The sequence below is a fragment of the Anolis sagrei genome, chromosome X, assembly GCF_037176765.1.
Source record: "Anolis sagrei isolate rAnoSag1 chromosome X, rAnoSag1.mat, whole genome shotgun sequence".
Classification (NCBI taxonomy): domain Eukaryota; kingdom Metazoa; phylum Chordata; class Lepidosauria; order Squamata; family Dactyloidae; genus Anolis; species Anolis sagrei.
The window spans coordinates 62,263,447-62,291,436 of NC_090034.1; the positions used below are offsets into that span (position 1 = coordinate 62,263,447).

At 48.3% G+C, this 27,990-nt stretch overlaps 2 protein-coding genes across 3 annotated transcripts in view; one reads left to right on the forward strand and one right to left on the reverse strand.

Moving 5' to 3' along the window:
• Nucleotides 1-692: 692 nt before the first annotated feature.
• On the reverse strand, nt 693-27,884 carry LOC132780879 (uncharacterized). The gene is made up of 7 exons (XM_067460740.1): nt 27,765-27,884; nt 27,372-27,616; nt 27,112-27,232; nt 22,890-23,049; nt 15,112-15,281; nt 14,504-15,027; nt 693-1,152 (listed from the first exon to the last, which is right to left on the reverse strand). Exons 1-7 carry the CDS (start codon nt 27,882-27,884, stop codon nt 1,071-1,073), a joined length of 1,422 nt encoding a protein of 473 aa, XP_067316841.1. The 3' UTR covers nt 693-1,070.
• Nucleotides 27,478-27,990, forward strand: part of LOC132780873 (ELAV-like protein 1) — a 35,848-nt gene continuing 35,335 nt past the window's right edge. The window contains exon 1 of one of the 2 annotated variants that reach the window (XM_060784727.2): nt 27,478-27,606. The gene's annotated coding sequence lies outside the window, so the exon portion shown is untranslated. Of the gene's footprint in view, nt 27,607-27,797; nt 27,989-27,990 lie in introns of those variants that run through there. The other variant, XM_067473619.1, reaches the window with a different exon arrangement.

The window sequence follows — 27,990 nt, forward strand, 5'->3', positions numbered from 1 at the left end:
AAGTTACTTAAGCTGGAGAACAAACGTACTACAGGCCTCCAATTCAACTCTGGTTCAATGGGGAGCCTTGTTTTGGGGAGGGAAGCCTTTGACCTTCCTCTGAGGCTGAGAGCATGTGACCCAAGGGCTATGCAATGGAGTTCGGAACCCAGGTCTCTTGCAGCCCCAACCTATTGCTTCCCCTTTGCAGCGAAACCAAGAGCATGTGACCCCTGCCCTCTCCCCTTTCCAGGTGTGACTTGGGAGCGTTAATTGCAAGTCGCAGCACGGTCTCTCTTCTTGTTTGCTGCCCTCGAATCCAATCCGCAGTGTAATTTAAAAGGGTTGCCCGGGCTTAGCGCCACTGAGGAGAGAAGATCCAGGGATTAGGCCGGCCTCCACGGAAATAGGTCTTAAGCTGCTGTCCATCAGCCGGTCCACCTCGCACGGTTGGCGTTGGTGCACGCTCACCTTGAAACCTCCAAAGGGGCACAGTGGGGGCCTGCAGAGGCCACCTAGACCAGGCATGAGCAAGCTTGGGCCCTCCATGTGTTTGGATTGCAACTCCCACAATTCCTAACAACCGGTAGCTTTCTTTCCATCTCTTTCTATCTTTCCACCTCTTTCTCTTTCTTTTCTATCTCTCTATCTGTCTGTCTACCTGTCTTTCTCTTTCGCTCTTTTCCAGTTCGCAGAAGGACAGGCGAGGCTGGTGGAAGGAATAGCATCCCTTTAATCCGCCAAACAGCATTAAAACCATGTACAGTTCGTCCTTCTCAAAAAAACAAAACAAAAAAGGGAAGGAAAAGAAATACACAAAAACAACCTGAATGTGAAACTCAAACAGCAAATCAATGCATGTACACACACATATTTATATGCGCTCTCTCTCTCTCTATATATAAAAGAAAACATAGCAGTGTATGACGGCTGCCAGGTGGGTCAAGCTCCCTTCTTGGCCACCGCGTTGCTCTCTTCTGTTTCCTCCTCCTCTTCCTCCATCCTGTCTTTCTTGCTGTTGTTCCCTTCACTCCCTTCCTCTTCCTCCTCTTCTTCTTCCACCTTCTGCTGCCTTTTCCAGCTGGGCATCCCTATCCGGTGCTTTGCTGGCGCCAACAGATCCATGCCCAGGACCCTGTGGATTTGGTGGAAAGCAAGCAGCCGCAAGGCATGCTGGGAAAGAAGGGAAGGAAAGAGAGAAATGAATAGAGAGCCCACAGTCCAAACCAGCCCTGGGCCAACTTCGGCCCTCGCTCCAGGTGTTTTGGACAATTCCGAACAGCTGGTATCCATTTATACATGTATTTATCTAACTATATATCTGTCTAGCCATCCAACAATCATTTACCTACTTACCTACTACCCATCCATGATCTTCCTCCTTTCCTTCCTATCCATCTATCTATCCATCTTCCTTTCTACCAGCCTATTCATTCATTCATCCACGATCTTCCTACCTTCCTACCTATCCATCCATCACCTTCTTTCTACCTACCTACCTACCTACCTACCTATCTATCTATCCAACAGTCCACTATCTTTCTTCCTACCTGTCTATCCACCCATTTATACATCTATCCATCCATGATCTTCCTACCTTCCTACCCATCCATCCATCACCTTCCTTTCTACCTACCTATTCTTCTGTCTGTCTGTCTGTCTGTCTGTCTGTGTGTCTGTCTATCTATCTATCTATCTATCTATCTATCTATCTATCCATCCATCCATCCATCCATCCATCCATCCATCCATCCATCCATCCCTCTTATCTATCTATCTATCTATCTATCTATCTATCTATCTATCTATCTATCCAACAGTCCACTATCTTTCTTCCTACCTCCTATTCATCCATTTCTACATCCATCTATGATCTTCCTACCTTCCTACCTATCCATCCATCACCTTCCTTTCTATCTATCTATCTATCTATCTATCCATCCATCCAACAGTCCGCCATCTTTCTTCCTACCTGCCTATCCACCCATTTCTACATCTATCCATCCATGATCTTCCTACCTACCTACCTACCTATACACCAGTCCACTATCTTTCTTCCTACCTTCCTATCCATCAATGTCTACATCCATCCACCCATTTTTATTTATCGTGTCAGAAACAAATTAAGAATACAGTTATAATGAATAGAAAAACCACAAAGTTAAAAAACTTGGCATTGTACTAAATGTCCTTTGACCATAAGCTTGCCACTTGGGAGTGCCACTGATGTTGCTGTGAGAAGGTCCTCCATTGTGCATGTGCCAGGGCTCAGGCTGCATTGTGATAGGTGGCCTGTGGTTTGTTCTTCTTGGCACTCACATGTTGTGGACTCTGCTTTGAGGCCCCATTTCTGAAGGTTGGCTCTGCACCTCGTGGTGCCAGAACACAGTCTGTTCAGCACCTTCCAAATTGCCTCGTCTTCTGTGTGCCTGGGGGGAGTCGTGCTCCCACAGAAGTGAGGAGGCAAGAAGCCATTTTGTTCCCTTCTGCTTCAGGTAAGCCTTGTCTTAGAGGGCACTAGGGATCTGAGTGAGTGTTTAAAATTAGCTGCTTTGAGTGTTGCTTTTCTTGAGAGGCGGGGCGAGGTTACATTCTTTTAGCCAGCAGTGCAGGCCAGCAATTAGTGGCTCATTGTTCTGTTTCCTGTTTGCGCTATATAAGCCACACACTCACTAACCTACACTTTCCCCCCTGCATACAGACAACAACATAAAACACACACCAAAAGGAGGTAATTAGCAACCTGCAGATGGAAAAAACACGAAATCTTCCTGTCTCATGCACAAGCTGTGGCATGTTCAGCTTTTTCACGCAACAATTACTCAATTACATCTGCCCCAAGTGTAAACAGATCACTCACATGGAACAGAGGATCCAACAACTCGAGGACCGTATTAAGACCCTTAAGGACATTCAGGAACTTGAACTGTTCTTACACACCACACAGCACACTATCCTAGACACGCAGCCCAAATCACACCAACAATATGGGGAGGCTCAAGAGGAGATCACCTCAGATGTGGACAACCCTCAGGCTTGGAGGAATGTCACCCTTAGAAAGAGACATAGGACCTGGAAGCCTCCTCAGAATACTTCTGCCCAGCTGCAGTTACAAAATAGATTCCAAATTCTCACACAACTATCACTTGACCAAGAAATACAACATAGTGGGGAAGGCCAGAATGGCTTGGATACTGATCAATGGCTCATCCTGACTGACTGGGACAACACTTCACAACATTCACCCTTACACAATCACGCCGGTGTACCATCCCCAACCATAGACCAGGTGCAACAGGAACACATACAGGAGAACGACAGGCTCTTGGACGAATCTCAATGGATTGTCCTTGACGAATGCACCGGGGATATCGAGGAGAACAACACTTTACACCTACACAATTCACATCAACAGGATCACTTTTCTGGGGACCTACACACTACATTGCACAAAGGGGACCCTGTCAATCCTGAAAGCAAATAGGTCTTGATAGTAGGTGACTCCTTCCTTAGAGGAACGAAGCCGTCATTTCCAGACCAGATGGGATGGCTCGAGAAATATGCTGCCTACCGGGGGCAAAAATACACCATATCACTCAGAGGCTCACCAGGCTCCTCAAGCCCCATCACCGTCCTCCCTTCATGTTGATTCATGTAGGAACCAATGATACTGCTAGGCATACTTTTCAAATGATCATAAATGATTTTCGAGCTCTTGGAACAAAGCTAAAACAATGTAATGTACAGGTGGTCTTTTCATCCCTCCTCCCAGTTGTAAGACTATTGTGCTTTTGGTACTTGGTCCTCGTGTTTGTGCAGCCCTCCGTTTAGCCTTCTGGCGGTTCCCTGATATTGTGGGTAAAGTAGTGTTCGCAAGGCTGTTGTCACCCTCCCCCGGTGGACCTAGTTTAAAGTGCACCTAATGAGGTTTGCGAGTCTGTGAGCAAAAAGGTGTTTTCCTACTTGTGTGAGATGCACCCCATCCCTTGCCAGTAGGCCATCCTCCTGGAAAAGCAGGCCATGGTCAAGGAAGCCAAAGCGTTCCTCCTGACACCATTTTCTAAGCCAGTCACTGACCTGTACTAGTTTTCTGGCCCTTGTAGGGGCGTGTCTTACAACTGGGAGGAGGGATGAAAAGACCACCTGTACATTACATTGTTTTAGCTTTGTTCCGAGAGCTCGAAAATTATTTATGATCTTTTGAAAAGTATGCCTAGCAGTATCATTGGTTCCTACATTTATCAACATGAGGGCAGGACGGTGATGGAGCTTGAGGAGCCTGGTGAGCCTCTGAGTGATATGGTGTATTTTTGCCCCCGGTAGGCAGCATATTTCTCGAGCCATCCCATCTGGTCTGGAAATAACGGCTTCCGTTCCTCCAAGGAGGGAGTCGCCTACTACAAATCCTGTTTACTTTCAGGATTGACAGGGTCCCTTTTGTGCAATGTAGTGTGTAGGTCCCCAGAAAAGTGATCCTGTCGATGTGAATTGTGTAAGTGTTGTCCTCCTCCTCGACATCCCCGGTGCATTCGTCAAGGACAATCTACTGAGATTCGTCCAAGAGCCTATCGTTCACCTGTATGTGTTCCTGTTGCACCTGGTCTATGGTTGGGGATGGTACACCTGCATGATTGTGTAAGTGTGAATATTGTGAAGTGTTGTCCCAGTCAGGGCTATCCCCCGCACACTTATCAAGGACGAGCCACTGATCGGTATCTAAGCCATTCTTGTCTTCCCCACTATGTTGGTACAGTTGTGGTGCTGGGAGTCCATGCTCCTTCTCGCATGAGTCCTGGAGGCTCGGCCCATCTGCAAGGCACAAAAAATAGATAAACAGAGACAGACAGATAGAATCCTAGAGTTGGAAGGGATCCCTAAAGGCCATCCAGCCCAACTCCTTAAGATGGAGATAGATAGATAGATAGATAGATAGATAGAGAGAATCCTAGTGTTGGAACTGCCATTGGGAGTCGAGCAGGATCTGGCGGGGACTTGCTTTTCTCTTGTTTTTCTTCTCAGATCCTCCCCGTGGGGAACCAAAGCCTGCGCCCAGAGGAAGTGCTTCGACCCAGAAGCAAATGAAGAAATGATGCCGTCGCCCCCCAGTGGTCAAAGGGATACTCCAACTCGGCCTTTCACAGGGATTAAAATAAGGAGGGGCTCAGTCAAACCTCCTCATTAGCAAAACCAACCAGGCCTGGCCTCTCTTGGGACATTTCTCCTCTAACCTCAGACTCCTTCTTGGAGGCTTTGAAACAGAGGCGGGATGGCCATCTGTTGAGGTGGGTTTGATCGTTTTTTTTCCTGAAGAAAAGGCTTGGAATTGATGGCCCATGTGGTCTCTTCCAATTCTATTGTTGTTCTTGTTGTTGTTATTTGAAACACAACAAGATGAGTCCACAGCAAACAAGATCACTCTGCTGGCTGTTGTACTGGATCACATGTCGGACGCTTCCCAAGTGTCTAGGACTGTGTGATGCATCGGGAAATAAAGTGTGCAGATCCCAGTGAGGTGGCTTTTTGCAGCTGGCAGATGGTAATTTTGTCAGTGCCGATTGCGTTTAAGTGCAGGCCAAGGTCTTTAGGCACTGCACCCAGTGTGCCAATCACCGCTGGTACCACCTTTACTGGCTTATACCAGAATCTTTGTTGTTTGATCTTTAAATCCTCACATCGTGTCAGCTTTTCCAGTTGTTTCTCTTCAATCCTGCTGTTGCCTGGGATTATTATTATTATTATTGCTAATTAAGCATAGGTTGGATGGCCATCTGTCAGAGTGGCTTTGATTGTGCTTTTCATGTCTGGCAGAAAGAAGAGGGTTGGGCTGGATGGCCTTTAGGGGTCCCTTGCAACTCTAGGATTCTATAATCATCATCATCATTATTGTGTTTTTCCTGCCTGGCAGGAAGAAGGGGGTTGGGCTGGAATGGCCCTTTGGACTCCTTTCCAATTCTAGCATTCTATGGTTCTATCATCATCATCATGGGTTGGGAGGGCTTTGCTTGCATATTCCCAGCTGACTGACTGGCCTTTGGGAGGGGGGCGGGCTTTAAACTAGGATTCTATGATTGAATGTATTCTTTTATGGGCCAACGGGATTGGACTGGATGGCGTTTGGGGACCCCTTCCATCTCTAGCATCTGATGACTCCATAGAACTCACTTCTCCATAAAACTGCAAATATCTATGACATTGGGTGGGCTTGGAGGATGTCTTCCTGCCTGGACCAAGAAGGTGGGACTGCGTGGCTTTTGGGAGTCCCTCCCAACTCCAGGATTCTATGATGCAAGCATCAGGACAGAAGGATGTGGATCCAAGCTTTCTTTGAGTGACTGTATGTACCTTTTGCTTGCTTGCTTGCTTAATGAGGCCTTCCTGCCTCATACATGCATACATATATAAAATGCTCTGTGCGTAATGAGTACCTTAAAAACAAAAGAACCAATGAACGAAATCACACCATATTTGGCAACAAAATGTCTCACAACACAAGGAGTAACCATCACTCAAAACATGATTTTGTCATTTGGGAGTTGTAGTTGCTGGGATTTATATTTCACTTATAATCAAAAGGCATTCTCAACTCCACCAACGATGGAATTGAACCAAACTTGGCACACAGGACTCCCCCGACCAACAGAAAACTCTGGAAGGGTTTGGTGGCATTGACCTTGAGTTTTGGAGTTGTAGTTCACCTACATCTAGAGAGCACTGTGGACTCAAACAATGATGGATCTGGACCAAACTTGGCACAAATACTCAATATGCCCAAATATAAACACAGATGGAGCTTGGGGGAAATAGACCTTGACACTAGGGAGTTGTAGCTACTGGGATTTATAGCTCACCTACAATCAAGAAGCATTCTGAACCCCACCAACGACAGAATTGGGGCAAACTTCCCACACAGAACCCCCATGACTTCCCAGGTTGAGAAATGCTGCCTTAAGGCCATCCAGTCCAACTCCCTTCACCAGGGCAAGAAAACATAATCAAAGCCCTCCTGACAAAGGGCCATCCAGCCATTCACACACACACATATGTATATGACAGATGCAGTATCAAAGATTTGAAAGGGACCCCTAAAGGAGGATAATTCTATGTTGCATGTTCCAGAGTAGGCAAACCAGACAATCTCCACATCAACACTGGCAAAGAAACAGCAAGAAATACTGTTCACCCACAAGTAAAAAATGCATTACATATATTAGAAACCAATACTTTCTCATTACTTTATTTTCCAGGCCACCAGACTGGGCCACTGCAATACGTGGCAGGGGACCGCTAGTCCTATATATGGGAAAAGCTCTCACCTTGGAGGAGCAGACTGGTGGCGATGCACTCCAGGACCCTCCGCATGGCCTCTCTGGGGCCCAAAAGCCCTGCAGCGCTGCTCAGCACCTGCTCCATCAGCAGCTCCAGTGCCTGCAATAGAAGAGCTCTATCTTCTAAAGGGAACAGGACATCTCTCATCTCTCTATCATCTATCATTATCATCTACCATCTAACTATCATCTATCATTGTACATCTATCCATCTATTACCTACCTTTCTTTTTTATCTATCTTCTACCTATCAACTACCTATCTCCATCGATCCATCCATCCTAGAATCATAGAATCAAAGAGTTGGAAGAGACCTCATGGGCCATCCAGTCCAACCCCCTGCCAAGAAGCAGGAATATTGCATTCAAATCACCCCTGACAAATGGCCATCCAGCCTCTACTTAAAAGCTTCCAAAGGAGCCTCCACCACACTCCGGGGCAGAGAGTTCCACTGCTGAACGGCTCTCACAGTCAGGAAGTTCTTCCTAATATTCAGATGGAATCTCCTCTCTTGTAGTTTGAAGCCATTGTTCCGCGTCCTAGTCTCCAAGGAAGCAGAAAACAAGCTTGCTCCCTCCTCCCTGTGGCTTCCTCTCACATATTTATACATGGCTATCATATCTCCTTTCAGCCTTCTCTTCTTCAGGCTAAACATGCCCAGTTCCCTAAGCCGCTCCTCATAGGGCTTGTTCTCCAGACCCTTGATCATTTTAGTCGCCCTCCTCTGGACACATTCCAGCTTGTCAATATCTCTCTTGAATTGTGGTGCCCAGAATTGGACACAATATTCCAGATGTGGTCTAACCAAAGCAGAATAGAGGGGTAGCATTACTTCCTTAGATCTAGACACTATGCTCCTATTGATGCAGGCCAAAATCCCATTGGCTTTTTTTGCCGCCACATCACATTGTTGGCTCATGTTTATCCTTATCTTTTCTCTCATGTATCTATCATCTATTTATAATTATAAATCTAGCCAGCTATCATCTATCTCTCTATCCATCCATCACTATCATCCATCCATCTATCTAGCTATATCAGGCATGGGCAAACTGTCCTTCCTCCATGTGTTTTGGACTTCAACTCCCACTATTCCTAACAGCCTACTGGCTGTTATGAATTGTGGGAGTTAAGTCCAAAACACCTGGAGTGCTGAAGTTTGGCAATGCATGATCTATATCTATAAATCATTATCATCTATTCGTCAGTCAGTCAAGCAATCAATCATTATCATCTTTCATCTATCATCCATCCATCTCTCTCATTCTCTATTATCATCACCTATCATTCATCTATCTATCAACCATCCATCAAACATAATTATATCTCTCTCATCTATCTGTAATATCATCATATTATTCATCCATCTTTCAGCCATCCATCCATTATTATCATTCCATCTCTCTCATCTCTCTCTCTCATCTATCTATCTATCTATCTATCTATCTATCTATCTATCTATCTATCCTTTCTTTCTTTCTTTCTTTCTTTCTTTCTTTCCTTCTGTCCTTCTTTCCATCCATCTCATCTATCATCCTATCTATGCATTCTCCCTCATTGCTGTCAGCCACATTTGCGACTGTGGTGGAAGTGAGAGTAGAGCTTCCCCTCAAGATCTTAAAGAGCAAACTGGTTGGTATGAGGAGGTGTGGGCAGATAAACCTCCCGAACCACAAGGAACCTGCATGGAGGAGCCCTCTCTCCGGTCGCACATCATCGAACCACAAGGAACCTGCGCGGAGGAGCCCTCTCTCCGGTTGCACATCATCAAGCCACAAGGAACCTGCGCGGAGGAGCCCTCTCTCCGGTTGCACATCATCGAGCCACAAGCAACCTTTGCGGAGGAGCCCTCTCTCCAGTCGCACATTATCAAGCCATAAGGAACCTGCACGGAGGAGCCCTCTCTCCGTTCGCACATCATCGAGCCACAAGTAACCTGCGCGGAGGAGCCCTCTCTCCATTGGCACATCATCGAGCGACAAGGAACCTGTGCGGAGGAGCCCTCTCTCCGGTCGCACATCATCGAGCCACAAGGAACCTGCGCGGAGGAGCCCTCTCTCCGGACGCACATCATCGAGCCACAAGGAACCTGCGCGGAGGAGCCCTCTCTCCGGACGCACATCATCGAGCCACAAGGAACCTGCGCGGAGGAGCCCTCTCTCCGGACGCACATCATCGAGCCTCAAGGAACCTGCGCGTAGGAGCCCTCTCTCCGGACGCTCATCATCGAAGTGAGGCCAGTGTCAAAGTTTCTAGAAACTTGCAGAGCAAATCCTGGCACATCAGACCTCCTGAATCAGAAGTGAAAGAAGTAAATCTGCAATAAACAATCTAACTGAGCAATTTGCATGCACACGTGTATATATATTTGCCCTTACTACTGATTGTCAAGCAACCAGGAGGAAATCATGGGTTGATGCTATGAAAGTTGAGTGCGACATGGAGGAGGGGGGAAGTTCTGTCAGCCAAGGGGCCCCCATAGAAACTATAACGGGGAGGGGGAGATGCAGGAAAGGGAGAGCGTTAATTCGGCCTAGGGATCGTGGAAATTTAGCAACTCTAAATTGGTCTCCTGACGTGGTAAGTTGGTGTACCCAGGATGGCGGTCCCTCTGGATCGAAGGTGGTGCTGTTGAACGCCAGATCTGTCAACGGTAAAACAACTTTCATCCAGGATTTAATCCTGGATGAGCGGGCAGATCTGGCGTGCATTACGGAGACCTGGTTGGATGAAGCGGGAGGCGTGAATTTGACCCAGCTCTGTCCACCAGGTTTCTCCGTGCAGCACCAACCGAGATCCGGAGGGCGGGGTGGCGGTGGTCTATAGAAATACCATTTCTCTGACTAGGGGCCCCATCCCACAGTCAACAAATTTTGAATGTGTCCATCTGAGGGTGGGTGACCGGGACAGAATAGGGATTCTGTTAGTGTACCGCCCACCTTGCTGCACTACAGTCTCCCTACCTGAGCTAGCAGGTGTGGTCTCGAGCTTGGCCTTGGAGTCCCAACGGCTCCTAGTGCTGGGGGACTTCAATGTACACGCTGAGGCTACCCTAGTAGGAGCGGCTCAGGACTTCATGTCTTCCATGGCAACCATGGGGCTGTCCCAACGGGTATCTGGCCCCACTCACAGTGCTGGACACACGTTGGATTTGGTTTTCTGCCAGGGATGGGAGCATGGTGGCGGGGTTGAGGAGTTGTCCATCTCTCCGTTGCCATGGACCGACCACTACCTGGTCAGATTTAGACTCACTGCACCTCCTAATCTCCGCAGAGGTAGGGGACCCATTAAGTTGGTCCGCCCCAAGAGGCTTATGGATCCGGATGGCTCTTGGGGAGTTTCCCGCCTCCTCGGTAGGTGATCCTGTTGATGCCTTGGTCACTCTCTGGAACGGGGAGATGACTAGGGCAATAGACACGATTGCTCCAGAACATCCCCTCTCAAGTAGCCGAGCTAAACCAGCTCCTTGATTCAACGAGGAGTTCGCAGCGATGAAGCAAAGGAAGAGGGAACTAGAGAGCGTGTGGCGTTCGGATCTGAGCAAGCCAAATCGAACACAGTTTGTGTCCTTTTTAAGGGTATATGCTGCGGCAATAAAGGCTGCAAAGAAATCTTTCTTTGCGGCCACTTTTGCGTCTGCAAAGAACCGTCCGGCTGAGCTGTTTCGAGTTGTCAGAGGCCTTTTAAATCCCACCGCTCAGGATGGGAGCCCTGACAACTCGGCAGCCCGCTGTGAAGCTTTTGCTCAGTTCTTTGCAGACAAAGTCGCTTTGATCCGTTCTGGTCTGGATACCATATTAACGGCAGCATCTGAGGATGTAGCTGGAACATCTGCTTGTCCGCTTTTAATGGATTCATTTCAATTGGTAAAACCCAAGGATGTGGACAAGATACTTGGAGGAATGAGGCCTACCACATGCATCCTAGACCCCTGCCCATCCTGGCTTTTGAAGGAAGCCAGAGGGGGATTGGCCGAGTGGGTAAAGGTGGTGGTTTTGTGATATTTTGCATTGTTGTGTAAACCGCTTTGAGTCACCTAAGAGCTGAGAAAAGCGGTATAGAAATAAAGCAAATAAATAAATAAATAAATAAATATCTTCTATTTATCTCCCTCCCTCCCTCTCTGCCTATCCCTCCTGATCTTAGGGAGGCGGGATGTGCCTTTCAATGAGCCCAGGGGTGCATGCCTTTGGGGCCCCTTCCTTCCCCTCCTTACCCATTCCGAGAGGGTCTTCCAGGTTGTCACCCACTGGCAAAGATCCTGCAAGAGCCGGATGATGACGAGGCAGGAGTGCAGGCTGTTGGCATGGGCCATGGGCACAAAAGGAGCAGGAGAAGGGAAGACCAGAGGAGGGAAGAGGTTAACAAGGTCTCCTTCCTCGTCTTCCTGCCCTGGGATTTCGCCGCCCGTCCTCCCACCTGCCACCTCTCTCTCTCTCACCTGGAACCACTTGGTGTGTCGGAGGGCAGTCGGGGACTCCAGGCACTTCTCCGGGTCCAGGACCTCGCCGGGGTCCAGCCATGCGTCCACAGGCACCTCTAAAGGGGACCCCAAGTCAGAATGTTGTGCCTCTGACTACCGGCCAGGGAGCTTCAGGGAACCCTTCCCTGGCCAATGACCGGTCTCCTTGTGGGGCTCCTCACACAGCAGCAGAGAGGTCAGTGACACCGTCACTTGCATTTGGGGCCACTTGCGGGAGGCAATGACGATGCTGGCCTCCTCTGCCTTGTAGACCACCTCGTAGCCCTTGCTCATCACCTTCTGGGGAAAGGAGACAGGCAAGGAGGGATGTACATGTGTATGTGTGTACACACACACACATACAGTATAATAAATGTAATGTTCATTTGTGGGATTAACATAACTCAAAAACCATTGAATGAATTGACACCAAATTTGGACACTATATCCCTAACAGACCAACAAGTGACCATAACTCATAAACACCCCAAAAAAGCAGTGGAAAGGACTTAAAACCCCCCAAAAGCAACATGACGACACAGCACATGCATAAAAATGACTCCCTCCCCCCTCCCCCATCCATGTGAGGGAAAAGAAAACAAACAGCTGCCTCAGCTCTCCTTTGCCCATGCCTGTGCTACAGTCACATAGGAAGGCTGCAGCCCACAGTGGGTGGCCTTGGCCCACAGCAGTTCAAACCCCATTCCTGTGACCCCAAAGACTGCGGCAGTTGGGAGGAGCGATGAGCAGACCTGAGGGTGATGTGAGAGCACAAGTAAAGAGCCAGAAATATATACAGGTCAATAACTGGCTTAGAAAATGGTGTCAGGAGGAACGCTTTGGCTTCCTCGACCATGGCCTGCTTTTCCAGGAGGATGGCCTACTGGCAAGGGATGGGGTGCATCTCACACAAGTAGGAAAACACCTTTTTGCTCATAGACTCGCAAACCTCAATAGACGCACTTTAAACTAGGTCCACTGGGGGAGGGGGACAATAGCCTTGCAAACAGAGGGCTGCACAAACACAACGAGGACCAAGTACCGAAAGCACAATAATCCCAAATAAACAGCTCAGGGGAAGGTCTCAGGGGCTCAAATGTCTTTACACTAATACACAGAGCATGGGAAATAAGCAAGACGAACTCCGACTTTTAGCACAACACAACAATTATGATGCCATCGGCATCACTGAAACCTGGTGGGATGACTCCTATCGCTGGAATGTAGACATCGAGGGCTATAACCTCTTTCACAAAAACCGAACAAAGGGGAGAGGAGGCGGAATAGCCTTGTATGTCAAAAACTGTTATGCTGCAGAAGAGATGCAAGACTGCAATCCGGGAAACCAGCTTGAAAGCATCTGGATAAGAATCAAGGGATAGAAGCAGAATTCAAAACGATCTTGACAGATTAGAGAGATGGGCCAAAACTAACAAAATGAAGTTCAACAGTGACAAATGCAACATACTCCACTTAGGCAGAAAAAACAAAATGCAAAGATACAGAATGGGGGACAATGCCTGGCTCGAGAGCAGTACGTGTGAAAAAGATCTTGGAATCCTCATGGACAACAAGCTAAACATGAGCCAACAATGTGATGTGGCGGCAAAAAAAGCCAATGGGATTTTGGCCTGCATCGATAGGAGCATAGTGTCTAGATCTAGGGAAGTAATGCTACCCCTCTATTCCGCTTTGGTTAGACCACATCTGGAATATTGCGTCCAATTCTGGGCACTACAATTCAAGAGAGATATTGACAAGCTGGAATGTGTCCAGAGGAGGGCGACTAAAATGATCAAGGGTCTGGAGAACAAGCCGTATGAGGAGCGGCTTAAGGAGCTGGGCATGTTTAGCCTGAAGAAGAGAAGGATGAGAGGAGATATGATAGCCATGTATAAATATGTGAGAGGAAGCCAACAGGGAGGAGGGAGCAAGCTTATTTACTGCTTCCATGGAGATTAGGACAAGGAAGAATGGCTTCAAACTACAAGAAAAGAGATTCCATCTGAACATGAGGAAGAACTTCCTGACTGTGAGAGCCGTTCAGTAGTGGAATTCTCTGCCCCACAGTGTGGTGGAGGCTCCTTCTTTGGAAGCTTTTAAACAGAGGCTGGATGGCCATCTGTCAGGGGTGATTTGAATGCAATATTCCTGCTTCTTGGCAGGGGGTTGGACTGGATGGCCCATGAGGTCTCTTCCAACTCTTTGATTCTATGATCTGCCCTTGCGCATTGCTATTCTGCTGCTGAATATGCATGCCCAGTGTGAAACACATCACACATTATAACAATGGATGTGGCTCTTAATGAGACATGCCTCATTATCTCAGGATGTCTACACCCCACACGATTTAAATGACCAAGGCAGTGACATCTCCAACTCATCCTCTGTTCAGATATCAGCCAGCATGCCAAGGCCTTAAATCAAGAAATAGTTCTCTAAGATCTACAGAGATACTTGCTGGCACCAGAAGGGAACAAAAGGAAGTGCTAGATATGAGGCACAAACCGGATAAGACAGCTCAAGGCGGTCACTATAAATCCAAGCTGCACCTTAGTTTTGCATGACATGTTTTCTTGTTTACCCAGCAGGGTGATTGGATCAAATAAATCTGTTGAACATTTTCCTTGCCTCCGGGGTTTGATTGTCTAAAAGGACCGTAGAGGTTTTGGTAAGAAAGGGATACGACAGCTTGTCCCCACAACACTGCGAAGGAAAGGTAGGAAAGGAGACTCACCAGGAGGGGAGGGATGGGGTCTCCGAGGCGGCCCATGAGGGGAGGGGGGTGCCAGTCAGCTGCCAGGAGCCTCCTCCGCTGCTGCTCCTCCCAGAAGAGCTGCTCCTTTTCCACCTGCCACCAGTACATCTTCTTAGCGCCTGCAGGGGAGAGGGGTCAAGAAAGAAGGAAATGAACCAGAGAGAAGGAAATGAACCAACTCCACAAGGACACTCCAGGGGGACAGGGGTGGGCCTTGCCTCATTTCCAGGTGCCAGCGCTGCTCTTCCTCCCGGCGCCAGTGGACCTCCTGCAACATCCGAGTCTGGTTGCTGGGCTTGATCTCTCCCAATCTCCCCAAATCCCCTGGGGACCATTGCATCGACAGAAGAGGAGGAGTGTTTCTGGAGCTCGGCTGGAAATCCTTTGTACTGCAGGTGGTGCTGACGCCCCTTCAGGTGCATGTCTTTGGCCTTAGGATCGTTGAAGCTGCACTCGCACAGCTTGCAGTGGAAGCACACCATATTGTATTTGTTGTTGAGGACCTGCAGAGGAGAGAAGACTCTCTTCAGATCCAGCATCTCCAGCCCCATACCAACCTTCGCTCCCTCCGTCTTTCAGGGCCTCACCTCCTCCACATAGTCCTGGCCCACCAGCTGTACATCCAGGAGGTCCCCTAGGCCCTCCCTGGGGTTTTCAAGCAGCGGAGGCGGTGGCTCCCCCGGTGGGGCCTCTTTGGTCAGCTGTGGCCCTTTGGCCTCCTCTGGCTTGGAGCTCGGGGCCTGGGGCTTCTTTGCAGCTAAATGGAGAGAAAATTTGGTCCATTGGCCAAAATCAAGGAGGGAGAAACATCCCTCGGAAAGCAGGCTTGTGGCAAGGAGCAATATAGGCAGCCTCCATGCTACGAACAAGATCGGTTCTGTAGGTTACCACTTAAGTTCAATTTGTATATATACTGCAACACGTGCATTTTGTTGTAAATGTAACTCCAGATGCGTGCGTGCACACATACCCAGAGACTACATATATATACTTTGTCACTCTGGGACTGCCTGCCTGTCTGTATGTATTTGTTTATTATTCGAACTTATATGCCGCCACTCCCCTGGGGCTCGGAGCAGCTTACAAGAACGGCTAAAATCTAACACAATTTAAAAACAATTTTAAACAATTTTAAAACAGCAATATCAAAAATCAAAGGCCTGTCGAAACACGTATGTCTTACAAGCCCTGCGGAAAGCTGATAAGTCCCGCAAGGCACAGACTTCAGGTGGCAGAGTATTCCAGAGTGATGGTGCCACTGCTGTAAAGGCTCTGCGTCTGGTTGCTGTTAGACGCAAGGTCTTGAAACTGGGAATTTCCAATAGTTCTTGGTCCTCAGAACGGAGGGATCTCTGGGGTTGGTAGGGGGTGAGGCGGTCCCTCAGGTACATTGGCCCCAGACCATGCAAGGCCTTAAAGGTGAGTATCATCACTTTGAAAGTGATCCGGTGCTCAATTGGTAACCAATGCAGCTGCAGTAAGATTGGTGTTATGTGGCATCTCATCGGAATTCCCGCAAGAAGCCGAGCAGCTGCATTTTGTACCAATTTGAGCTTCCGGATCACCGACAGAGGAAGGCCAATGTAGAGGGCGTTACAGTAGTCCAGTCTTGAGATGACCGTAGCCTGGATCACCGTAGCTAGGTCGTCCCTGGACAGGTAGGGTTCCAGCCGTCTAGTCTGCCGCAGATGAAAAAAAGCGGTTCTGCTAACGGCGGAGACCTGGGCCTCCATCGTCAGCAGAGGGTCCAAAAGGACTCCCAGACCCTTTACCAATGATGACAGACATAGTGCCTCGCCGTCCAGGGTAGGCAGCTGGATATCCCCACTGCCCGGTTGACCCAGCCATAGGATCTCCGTCTTTGCTGGATTCACCCTCAACCTGCTGGCACGCAGCCATCCAGTAACAGCCTCGAGGCACTGATGGAAATAATCGGGTACAGAGTCCGGTCGGCCTCCAGTCGCAGCCATCCAGTAACGGCCTCTATATGTGCAACTATGTGTATGTTTGTGTGTGTATATATATATAGGAAAATGAAGACCTGGTTGTTCGAGCAGGCATTTGAATAGGCAGTGTAATGAACATAGGAATATGGAACAATTGGATGATGAGACTGGATCTTGATTTTAACTATGAGACGTTAATGAGATATTTATTAAGTTATATTGACTGTTTATTATGCTATTTTTAATTGTTTTTTAACCGTTTTATGATGTTTTTGAGCATTGAATTTTGCTGTTGTTAACCGCTCTGAGTCGCCCCAGGGCTGAGAAGAGCGGTATACAAACATAGTAAATAAATAGTGTCTGTGTTTGTGTGTACATACACACACAAATACGCATACTAATAATATAAGTCATTTGTAAGTCGGATATTTGTAACTTTGGGACTGCCTGTATGTATGTGTGGTGTATGTATTTATCACTCGGGGACTGCCTGTATATGTGTGTGTGTGTATACAGTATCATAGAACCAATAATATATAATAGAATATAACATAACAATATAATAAAACAAGTAAAATATAATATATAATAATAAAATATATTAATATAAAACAAGTCATATAATAAAATATATAAAGTATGATGATAAAACTATTTTTTTCATGTCAGGAGCAACTTGAGTAGTAGCTTCTGGTGTGAGAGAATTGGCCATCTGCAAGGATGTTGTCCAGGGGACACCCTAAGCATGTTTGATGTTTTACTATCCTGGTGGGAGGCTTCTCTCATGTCCCCAATTGGGGAGCTGGAGCTGACAGAGGGAGCTTACTCACCCTCCCTGGATTCGAACTGCTGGCCTGTCAGTCAGCAGTCCTGCCAGCACAAGGGTTTAACCCATTGTGCCACCAGGGGCTCCTAATAAAAAAAATAAAATAAAAAAAATAATAACAAAATAATATTATGTTGTCGAAGGCTTTCATGGCCAGAATCACTGGGTTGCTGTAAGTTTTTCAGGCTGTATGGCCATGTTTCAAAAGCATTCTCTCCTGACGTTTTCCTGCATCTATGGCAGGCATCCTCAGAGGTTGTGAGATCTGCTGGAAACTAGGAAAATTGGGTTTATATATATATCCCTGTGGAATAGTGTTCAGGGTGGGAGAAAGAACTCTTGTCTGTTGGAGACAAGTGTGAATGTTGCAAATGGCCATCTTGATGAGTATTGAATTGCCTTGCAGCTTAAAAGCCTGGCTGCTTCCTTCCTGGGGGAATCCCTTGTTGCATGAGCTGGTCCTGATTGATTCTTGTCTGGAATTCCTCTGTTTTTTGCGTGTTGTTCTTTATTTACTGTCCTGATTTTAGAGTTTTTAAATAGTGGCCGCCAGATTGTGTTCATTTTCATAGTTACCTCCTTTATGTTGAAATGGTCCACCTGCTTCTTGTGGATTTAAAATGGCTTTTCTGTGTAGTCGATATGATGGTTGTGAGAGTGGCCCAGGATTTTTGTGTTCTCAAATAATATGTGGTGTCCAGGTTGGCTCATCAAGTGATCTGCTATGGTTGACTTCTCAGGTTGAGTTAGTCTGCAGTGCCGTTTATGTTCTTTGATTCATGTCTATGTTTGGTGGTCCGTATGCAGACTTCTTATTGACAGCTGCATGGCATACAGTAGACTCCTGCGGAGGTGAGAGAATGCCTGTCTTTTGCTGAACAGAACATTTTTTGGATTTTCTTACAGGGTCTGGAGATAGTTAGTAGGTTGTGTTTCTTCAACAGCTTCGCTCTGTGGTCAGTGGTTCACCTGATGAATGGTAAGAACACTTTTCCTCTGGGTAGTTTTGAATGCTAATCAAGGTGGCCAACTGCAACATTCACACTTGCCTCCAATAAACAAGAGTTCTTTCTCCCACACTGGACATCATTCAACAGGGATATATATGTATACATATCTATATCTATCATATCTATATCTTTCTATGTATATAACAAAAGTCAGTGTTTGTATGTGTGTGGCGGGCGGTGTATGTGGCACCTTTCTGATTGGCTGCCACTTCCACAGGCCGCTAGAACCTCCACAAATAACTGACCTGGACCAAACTTGGCATACATAACCCATGACCCCCTTTACATCCTGGTGCGGGTTGGGGGAGGATGGACCATGGATTATGGGATTTGCAGTACTTACAATTGCTTCAGCTCCCACAGACCACTGCAATGCCCACCAATGACGGAACTGGACCAAACCTGGCACACAGAACCCCCATGACCCACTTTACATCTTGGTGCGGTTTGAGGGAGGATAGGCCATGGATGATGGGATTTGCAGTACCTTCACTCACTTCCAGAGAACACTACAACCCCCATGAATGACGAGCCTGGACTAAACTTGACACACAGACCCAGTGTGGCCCACTTAATATCCAGGTGCAGTTTGGTGGGGGCTCAAACACGGATGATGGAATTTGCAGTATTTTCATCCAATGTACATCCCACACACCATTGCGATACCCACAAATGACAAAACTGGACCAAACTTGACACACAAAACACTCCATAACCCACTTTACATCCTGTTGTGGTTTGGAGGAGGCAGAGACCACTGTGACTCACAGCAATGACTGATCAAGACCAAACATGGCACACAGAGTCCCCATGACCCACTCTACATCCTGGTATGCTCTGTGGTATGATGGACCATGGATGATGGGACTTGCAGTACGTTCACTCACTTCTTGAGACCACTGCAATGCACACCAATGACTGATCAAGACTAAACTTGGTACACAGAGCCCTCATGACCCACTCTACATCCTGGTGTGGTTTGGAAGAGGACGGACCATGGACAATGGGATATACATTTGGGAGTTGTAGTTCACCCACACCCAATGAACCCAGCTGACACTTGATCTAGACCACTGTTTCTCAACCTGGGGGTCGGGACCCCTGAGGGGGTCGCAAAGGGGTGTCAGAGGGGTCGCCAAAGACCATCAGAAAACACAGTATTTTGTGATGGTAATGGGGATTCCATGTGGGAAGTTTGAGTCATTTCTATTGTTGGTGGAGTTCAGAATGTTCTTTGATTGTAGTGAACTATAAATCCCAACAACTACAACTCCCGAAAGTCAAGGTCTATTTTCCCCAGACTCCACCAGTGTTCACATTTGGGCATATTGAGTATTTGTGCCAAGTTTGGTCCAGATCCACCATTGCGTGAGTCCACAGTGCTCTCTGGATATAGGTGAACTACAACTCCCAAACTCAAGGTCAATGTCCACCAAACCCAGTGTTTTCTGTTGGTCATGAGAGTTCTGTGTGGCAAATTAGGTTCAAATCCATCGCTGGTGGAGTTCAGAATGCTCTTTGATTGTAGGTGAACTATAAATCCCAGCAACTACAATTCCCAAATTACAAAATCAATCCTCCCCCAACTCCACTAGCATTTATATGTGGGTGCATTGGGTATTTGTGCCCAGTTTGGTCCAGTGAATGAAAATACATCTTGCCAATCTGATATTTACATTATGATTTATAACAGTAGTAAAATGACAGTTATGAAGTAGCAACAAAAACAATGTTATGGTTGGGGGTCACCACAACATGAGGGACTGTATTAAGGGTCACGGCATTAGGAAGGTTGAGAACCACTGAGTTAGACTAAACTTGGAGCAAAGACAAACAATGCCTTTCCCAAATAATCCGGGTACCGCCAGGTCCCCAAGCTAGTATACAGTAAAAGTGAATGTTTGTATGTATGTATGTATGTGGAGGTGTGGATATGTGGCAGCTTTCTGAAAGGCTCCCACTTCCACAGGCCACGGCGACCTGCACGGGTGATGGACCTGGACCAAACTTGGCACATATAACCCCCACGACACCCTTTACGTCCTGATGCGGTTTGGGGGAGGATAGACAACAGACGATGGGATGTGCAGTACTTTCTAATGCTTTGGCTCCCACAGACCAATGTGACCCCCACCAATGACAGATCATTACCAAACTTGGCACACGGACCTCCCATGACCCACTTTACATCCTGGTGTGGTTTGGGGGAGGATGGATCAGAATGATGGGACTTGCGGTACCTTCACTAATTTCCAGAGGACACTGTAACCCACACCGATGACTGATCAAGACCAAACTTGGCACACAACCTCCCCCCCCCCCCCCCCCATGACCCATCTCACTCCCTAGTAAAGTTTGGGAGAGGATGGAACACAGACAATGGGATATGCAGTAACTTCACCTGAATCGCTTCCACAGAACACTGCTTCCCCCACAATTCACAGACCTGGACCAAACTCGGCAAACAGACACCCCATTGCTTACTTTATATCCTGGTGTGGTTTAGGGGAGGATGGACAATGGATGATGGGATTTGCTGTACTTTTAATCACTTCAGTTCCCACAGACCACTGCGGCCCCCACCAATGACAGATCATGACCAAACTTGGCGCACAGAACCCCATTATCCACTTTACATCCTGGTGCAATTAGAGGGAGGATGGATCATAGATGATGGAATTTGCAGTATCTTTACTCAATTCAGGAGTCCACAATGACCCCCATGAATAACAAACCTGGACTAAACTTGGCACAGCCCCCCATGACCCACCACACACCCTGATAAACTTTGGGGAAGGATGGACCATGAACAATGGGATTTGCAGTACCTTTACCCAATTCACTTCCCACAGAACACTGTGGCCCCCACAAATCTCAGACTTGGACCATACTTGCCACACAGACCCCCCTCCCATTGACTATCTTTATGTCTTGGTGAGGGTTGGGGGATGATGGACAATGGATCATGGGAGATGCAGTACCTTCATTCACTTCCTGAATCCACTGCGAGCCCCAAAAATGATGGATCAGGACCAAACTTGGCACACAGAGCCTCCATCAGCCACTCTACATCCTGGTGTGGTTTGGAGGAGGATGCACCATGGATGATGGGAATTGCACTACCTTAACTCACTTCCTGAGAACACTGCGACCCTCACATATGACTGCTCAAGACTAAACTTGGCACACACAGCCCCCATGACCTACTTCTGGTATAGTTCAGAGGAGAATTGAACATGGATGATGGGACTTGCAGTACCTTTACTCACTTCCTGAGACCACTTTGGCCCTCATCCAGTGATTGAAGTTAGAGTGCTTCTGGTGTTGCTGCAAGAAGGTCCTCCACTGTGCATGTGGCAGGGCTCAGGTTGCATTGCAGCAGGTGGTCTGTAGTTTGCTCTTCTCCACACTCACATGTCAAGGATTCCACTTTGTAGCCCCATTTCTTGAGGTTGGCTCTGCATCTCGTGGTGCCAGAGCGCAGTCTCTTCAGCGCCTTCCAAGTCGCCCAGTCCTCTGTGTGCCCAGGGGGGAGTCTCTCCTTTGGTATCAGCCATTACTTGAGGTTCTGGGTTTGAGCCTGCCACTTTTGGACTCTCGCTTGCTGAGGTGTTCCAGCGAGTGTCTCTGTAGATCTTAGAAAACGATTTCTAGATTGAAGTCGTTGACGTGCTGGCTGATACCCAAACAGGGGATGAGCTGGAGATGTCTCTGCTTTGGTCTTTTCACTATTGGCTACTTCCCAGCGGATGTCAGGTGGTGCAATACCGGCTAAGCAGTGTAATATCTCCAGTGGTGTGGGGCGCAAACACCCCGTGATAATGCGGCATGTTTCATTAAGAGCCACATCCACTGTTTTAGTGTGGTGAGATGTGTTCCACACTGGGCATGCATACTCAGCAGTAGAGTAGCACAGCGCAAGGGCAGATCTCTTCACTGTATCTGGTTGTGATCCCCAGGTTGTGCCAGTCAGCTTTCATATGATATTGTTTCTAGCACCCACCTTTTGCTTGATGTTCAGGCAGTGCTTCTTGTAGGTCAGAGCACGGTCCAGAGTGACTCCCAGGTATTTGGGTGCACTGCAATGCTCCAGTGGGATTACTTCCCAGGTGATCTTCAAAGCTCGTGATGCTTCTCTGTTCTTGAGATGAAAGGCAAATGTCTGTGTTTTAGATGGGTTGGGGATTAGCTGGTTTTCCCTGTAATAGGCAGTAAGAGCACCTAGAGCTTCGGAAAGCTTCTGTTCTATCATCTCAATGGTATGTAATAATGGAGCGTAATAACAGTGATAATGTGGGTTTGCCTGCATTGGAGGTTGTCTGGCTGAGATGGCTTACCTGGCAGGGCTGTCGTGTGAGGGAAGCTCAGGAGAGGTTGTGGGGAGGGCAAGGGGGCCTGCTTGCCGGGGGAGTATTTAATAATGGAGATAGTAACAATGGCCCTTCATAATAGGCAATAATTGAACTATTAACATATAATAATAGAGAACAATAATAATATAGCAACAATAGAGCTTAATAATAATCATAATGACAATATTGGTGTTTAATAAAGATAATAATAATAACGGTATTCAATATTACCTTTATTGAGGCCCTGTAAATAGCAGGAATAGCAGTCGGCCACCATCTTGTCCCCCCCCTCTCCCATCAGGAGGGGACGTGCGTGGGGCACGCTGGAAGCCACGCACGGCGTGCTCTCCCCATGGCAACAGACCCCGCCCACGCCCTTTCTCCTTCTACCCTGTTGTCAGTCAAGGAGGAAGGGGCGTGGCTTTTTAAAAAAGGCCCTGAGGGGGTGAGGAGAGGCTTTTCGTGACGTCATCTCACACAGAGGTCCCCCCCCCCCCCACTTTCTCTCAAGATTGCTGATATTCTAAACCTGGTTATATGTATATCTATCTACATCCTATGGTTGGCCCAAGGGGAAGGCCTGTTTTGGGCTTGATCCAAGATGGCCACCTTCACACCCTCTGTGGTTTGAGGGGAGAGATCTGTTTGGGCCTGATCCAAAATGGCCACCCATGCACCCTCTGTGGTCGGCCATTGTGCCAAGGATTCCATACTGCAAGCCCAGGACCAGCGTAGACTAGGGAATGCCCTGCCTGAGTGGGCCTGGTTCAAGATGGCCGTCCTCATGCCCTCTGTGGGAGGCCATTGTGCCAAGGATTTCAGCAGGCCCGGGCTGAGTGTAGAGTCAGAAATGCACCGCCTGAATGGGCCTGATCCAAGATGGCCATCCTGACACCCTCTGTGGGCAGCCATTGTGCCAAGGATCTCCGTGTACGATACCACACGCTCACTTCATTCATCCGGAGAGGCCCTGCTCGCGATTCCGCCTGCATTGCAGGCGCGTTTGGTGGGGACGCGAGACAGGGCCTTTTCCGTGGTGGCCCCCCGACTCTGGAACACCCTCCCCAAGGATCTTAGACAGGCCCCTACGTTGGCAGTCTTTAGAAATAACCTGAAGACTTGGCTGTTCCGATGCGCCTTCCCAGAATAGGAAAACTCCAACAAGTCCCAGAAGCACTTTATTAGAAATTAAGATTGCTGGCACACTGCACTTACCCCAAAATCCTTACATACCACTTGTCACGTCAGCACTTTTAATCTGTACCCATTACTCTGGCCCGGCCCAGTTTTATTGTGTTTTGGTGTTTTGTTTTATTTCTTGTTGTTTAATATTGCTTTAACTGATTTAATTTGCTTTAGGATGTATATTGTTATGTTGTGTTTTGAGGCCTTGGCCTTTGTAAGCCACATCGAGTCCTTCGGGAGATGCTAGCAGGGTACAAATAAAGTTAATAATAATAATAATAATAATAATAATTCCTCACCACAGGCCTAGGTCTAATTCAAAACACCTGGAGGGAGGGCTGAAGTAGGCCCAGGCCTACCATAGAGTTGGGAATACCATGTTTGAATTGGCCTGATCCAAGATGGCCACACTCATGCTCTCGACTGAAACAGGCTGTAGTTCGGCCACTCCTTAAAAAGGTCTCCCTTGACTCCTCGGCGCTGAACAATTTTAGACCAATCTCCAACCTCCCTTTCTTGGGTAAGGTGCTGGAGCGGGTGGTTGCCTCCCAGCTCCAGGGCTTTCTAGATGACATCAACTACCTAGATCAGTCACAATCTGGTTTCAGGCCTGGTCATGGCACTGAGACAGCCTTGGTCGCCTTGGTGGATGACCTCCATAGAGAGCTGGACAGGGGGAGTGTGACCTTGTTGGTTCTCTTGGACATCTCAGCAGCTTTCGATACCATCGATCATGGTATCCTTCTGGGTCGACTCTCTGGGATGGGTCTCGGGGGCACGGTTTTGTCATGGCTCCGATCCTTCCTGGAGGGTCGATCCCAGATGGTGAAGCTGGGAGATGCCTGCTCAGACCCCTGGCCTTTGACCTGTGGGGTCCCGCAAGGCTCTATTCTGTCTCCCATGCTCTTTAACATCTACATGAAACCGCTGGGAGAGGTCATCTGGAGTTTTGGAGTTAGGTGCCACCTCTATGCAGATGACACACAACTCTAGTACTCATTTCCACCCAACTCCAAGGAGGCCTCTCAGGTGCTGGACGAGTGCCTGGCCACTGTGGCTATCTGGATGAGGAGGAACAAGCTGAAGATCAATCTTGACAAGACAGAGGTCCTCCTGGTCGATCGCAAACCTGATCGGGATATAGGGTGGCAACCTGTGCTGGAAGGGGTTACACTCCCCTTGAAGCCACAGATCTTCACTTTGGGAGTCCTCTTGGATTCATCACTTACACTTGAGGCTCAGGCGTCGGCGGTGTCCGGGAGGGCTTTTGCACAACTGAGACTTGTGCGCCAACTGTGACCGTACCTCGCAAAGGCTGATCTGGCCGGGGTGGTCCATGCCTTGGTCACCTCTAGATTGGACTACTGTAATGCGCTCTACGTGGGGCTGCCCTTGAAAATGGCTCGGAAATTGCAATTGGTCCAACGGGCAGCGGCCAGGATGTTAACTGGTGCTCCTTACAGAGAGAGGTCAACCCTCCTGTTCAGGGAGCTCCACTGGCTACCGTTCATCTTCCGAGCCCAATTCAAGGTGCAGGTGCTTACCTACAAAGCCCTAAACGGTTTGGGACCATCCTACCTGCGTGACCGCATCTCCATTTATGAACCCACACGCTCGCTTCGTTCATCTGGAGAGGCCCTGCTCGTGATTCTGCCTGCGTCGCAGGCGCATCTGGTGGGGACGCGAGACAGGGCCTTTTCTGTGGTGCCCCCCCGACTCTGGAACACCCTCCCCAAAGATATTAGACAGGCCCCTACGTTGGCAGTCTTCAGGAAGAACTATTTATTTGTCGTGTCAGAGCAACCAGTCCATTATATTACATTTCTAACAGAACAAAGCAAACAAACAGAAAAATACACAACTTGTGAGTTTGGTAGCTGATTAAATGTCCTTTGACCAGTATCTGGCCACTTGGAGTGCCTCTGGTGTTGCTGCAAGAAGGTCCTCCATTGTGCATGTGGCAGGGCTCAGGGTGCATTGCAGCAGGTGGTCAGTGGTTTGCTCTTCTCCACACTCGCATGTCGGGGATTCTACTTTGTGGCCCCATTTCTGAAGGTTGTCTCTGCATCTTGTGGTGCCAGAGCGCAGTCTGTTCAATGCCTTCCAAGTCGCCCAGTCTTCTGTGTGCCCAGGAGGGAGTCTCTCATTGGGTATCAGCCATTTGTTGAGGTGCTGGGTTTGAGCCTGCCACTTTTGGACTCTCGCTTTCTGAGGTGTTCCAGCGAGTTTCTCTGTAGATCTTAGAAAACTATGTCTAGATTTAAGTCGATTTAAGTAGATTTATTTGACACGACAAATAAATAGGAAGAACTTGAAGACCTGGCTGTTCCGATGCGCCTTTCCAGAATAGGAAAACTCCAACAAGAAGTCCCAGAAGCACTTTAGTAGAACTTAAGATTGCTGGCACACTGCACTTGCCCTGAAATCCGATATACCACCTGTCACATCAGCACTTTTACTCTGCACCCATCACTTTGGCCCGGCCCTAGTTTTTACTGTGTTTTGGTGTATTGCTTTTATTTATTTTTTGTTGTTTTAATATTGCTTTAATTGTTTTGATTTGCTTTAAGTTATGTATTGTTTATGATATGTTTTGAGGCCTTGGCCTTTGTAAGCCGCATCGAGTCCTTCGGGAGATGTTAGCGGGGTACAAATAAAGTTAATAATAATAAGTCAAGGATCAAGCGGCCATTGAGGCCTTGTCCTCCCAGTACTATCTCAACTGGGGAAATTGGGAAGGCTGTGTTAAACTGGGGAGGCCTGCCCGGGCCTGATTCAAGATGGCTGCCTTCACGCTCTCTCTGGGCATTTTCAGAGGCCATTTCTGTGACTGAAACCCCTGCTACATCTTCCTAACTATTTTAACATTGTATTGTCGAAAGCTTTCATGGCTGGAATCACTCAGTTCTTGTGGGTTTTTTCGGGCTATATGGCTATGTTCTTGAGGCATTTCTCCTGACGTTTCGCCTGCATCTATGGCAAGCATCCTCAGAGGTGAGGTATTTTAACATTTTTTTTGTTGTGTGTTATTTTACAAAATGGCTGCAATCCAACGAATCATAGACATATTATAATATAAGGCTATTATGTTATCACTATATTATTACATCGTCCTTGCATATTATATGTTCAGTTAAAGAGTGTCGACGAAAAAGGCCCAAAAGCGAGGAAAATGAGGCCACGCCCTTCGACGCGTTTTAAGCAGTCAGGGTCAAAAAAGAGCAGCGCGCCCGCTGCGCATGCGCCGCCGCTACCGCAAAGAACCGGCCCGCTCCCCTCCGGAGAGTTCTTTCTCTTCCAACCCCTTAACAGACGCGCAGGCCGCCCAATAGGAGCCGCGGTTGGCCAGCGAGGCAGCCAATGAGCGGCGTTGGAAGGGGAGGCGGGCGCTGAGGAGAGGGCGGGAGAGTTCTATCTCCTTCCACCCCTTAACAGACGCGAGGATGGCCCGCGAGTCAGCCAATGAGCAGCTTCGGAAGGGGAGGCGGGCGTTTGGGAAGAGGGAGGGAGAACGTTTTCTCCGCCCACCTCTTAACAGACGCGCGGACCGCCCAATGGGAGTGGCAGTTCGCCCGCGAGACAGCCAATGAGTGTCGGCGGACGTGGGAGAGGGCGTGCCCCCCGCTTGGCTCCGCCTTCCCTCCGCCTTTTTTTGGCTGCTGGCTGAGGGAGCGGACGTTGCGGCGCTTCCTCCTCCTCCTCTTGTCTTCCTCGCCGCTTCGCTTCGGTTGAGTCTTCCTGGCCTGCTTTCCCCATTTGTCAGGTAAGGCTGCCTCGGGTGAACGAAGGAAAAGGATGAGGCCGCAAGGACCGTGCGGCCTTGTCGGTGACGTAGGCCGAGGGGCGTGGCCAGAGCGAGAGTGGGTGGGTCCTGCGGGAGAGGGCTAGGCCTGAAAGGGGTGTGGGAGGGGGGGCGCCTACGTCATCAGCAGGCGCCGTCCTCCGGGGTGACGTAGGCCTCGTCGTCAGAGGATTGGGATCCCTCGCCGTTGGGAGGTCCTTTCTTCCCCCTTGGTTGCCGGTATGTTCATGGGAAGGCATCGAGGCCTTCCTCGCAGGGGCCTTTACTTCGAGCCCTCCCACTCGACAGAGGGCCACGCAGCCAGAGACATGGATGGATAAGGTTGAGATGGACAGGTAGAGAGGT

What these genes read in the sequence shown, in the direction of transcription:
- LOC132780879 (XM_067460740.1), bottom strand. Translation starts at nt 27,884, where the DNA reads ATGCCTTCCCATGAACATACCGGCAACCAAGGGGGAAGAAAGGACCTC. An exon ending in GTCCGCGCGTCTGTTAAGAG is followed by an intron (nt 27,233 to 27,371) that starts GTGGGCGGAGAA and finishes CCCTCTCCTCAG; the next exon opens with CGCCCGCCTCCCCTTCCAAC. An exon ending in GCCAGGACTATGTGGAGGAG is followed by an intron (nt 15,028 to 15,111) that starts GTGAGGCCCTGA and finishes TCTCCTCTGCAG; the next exon opens with GTCCTCAACAACAAATACAA.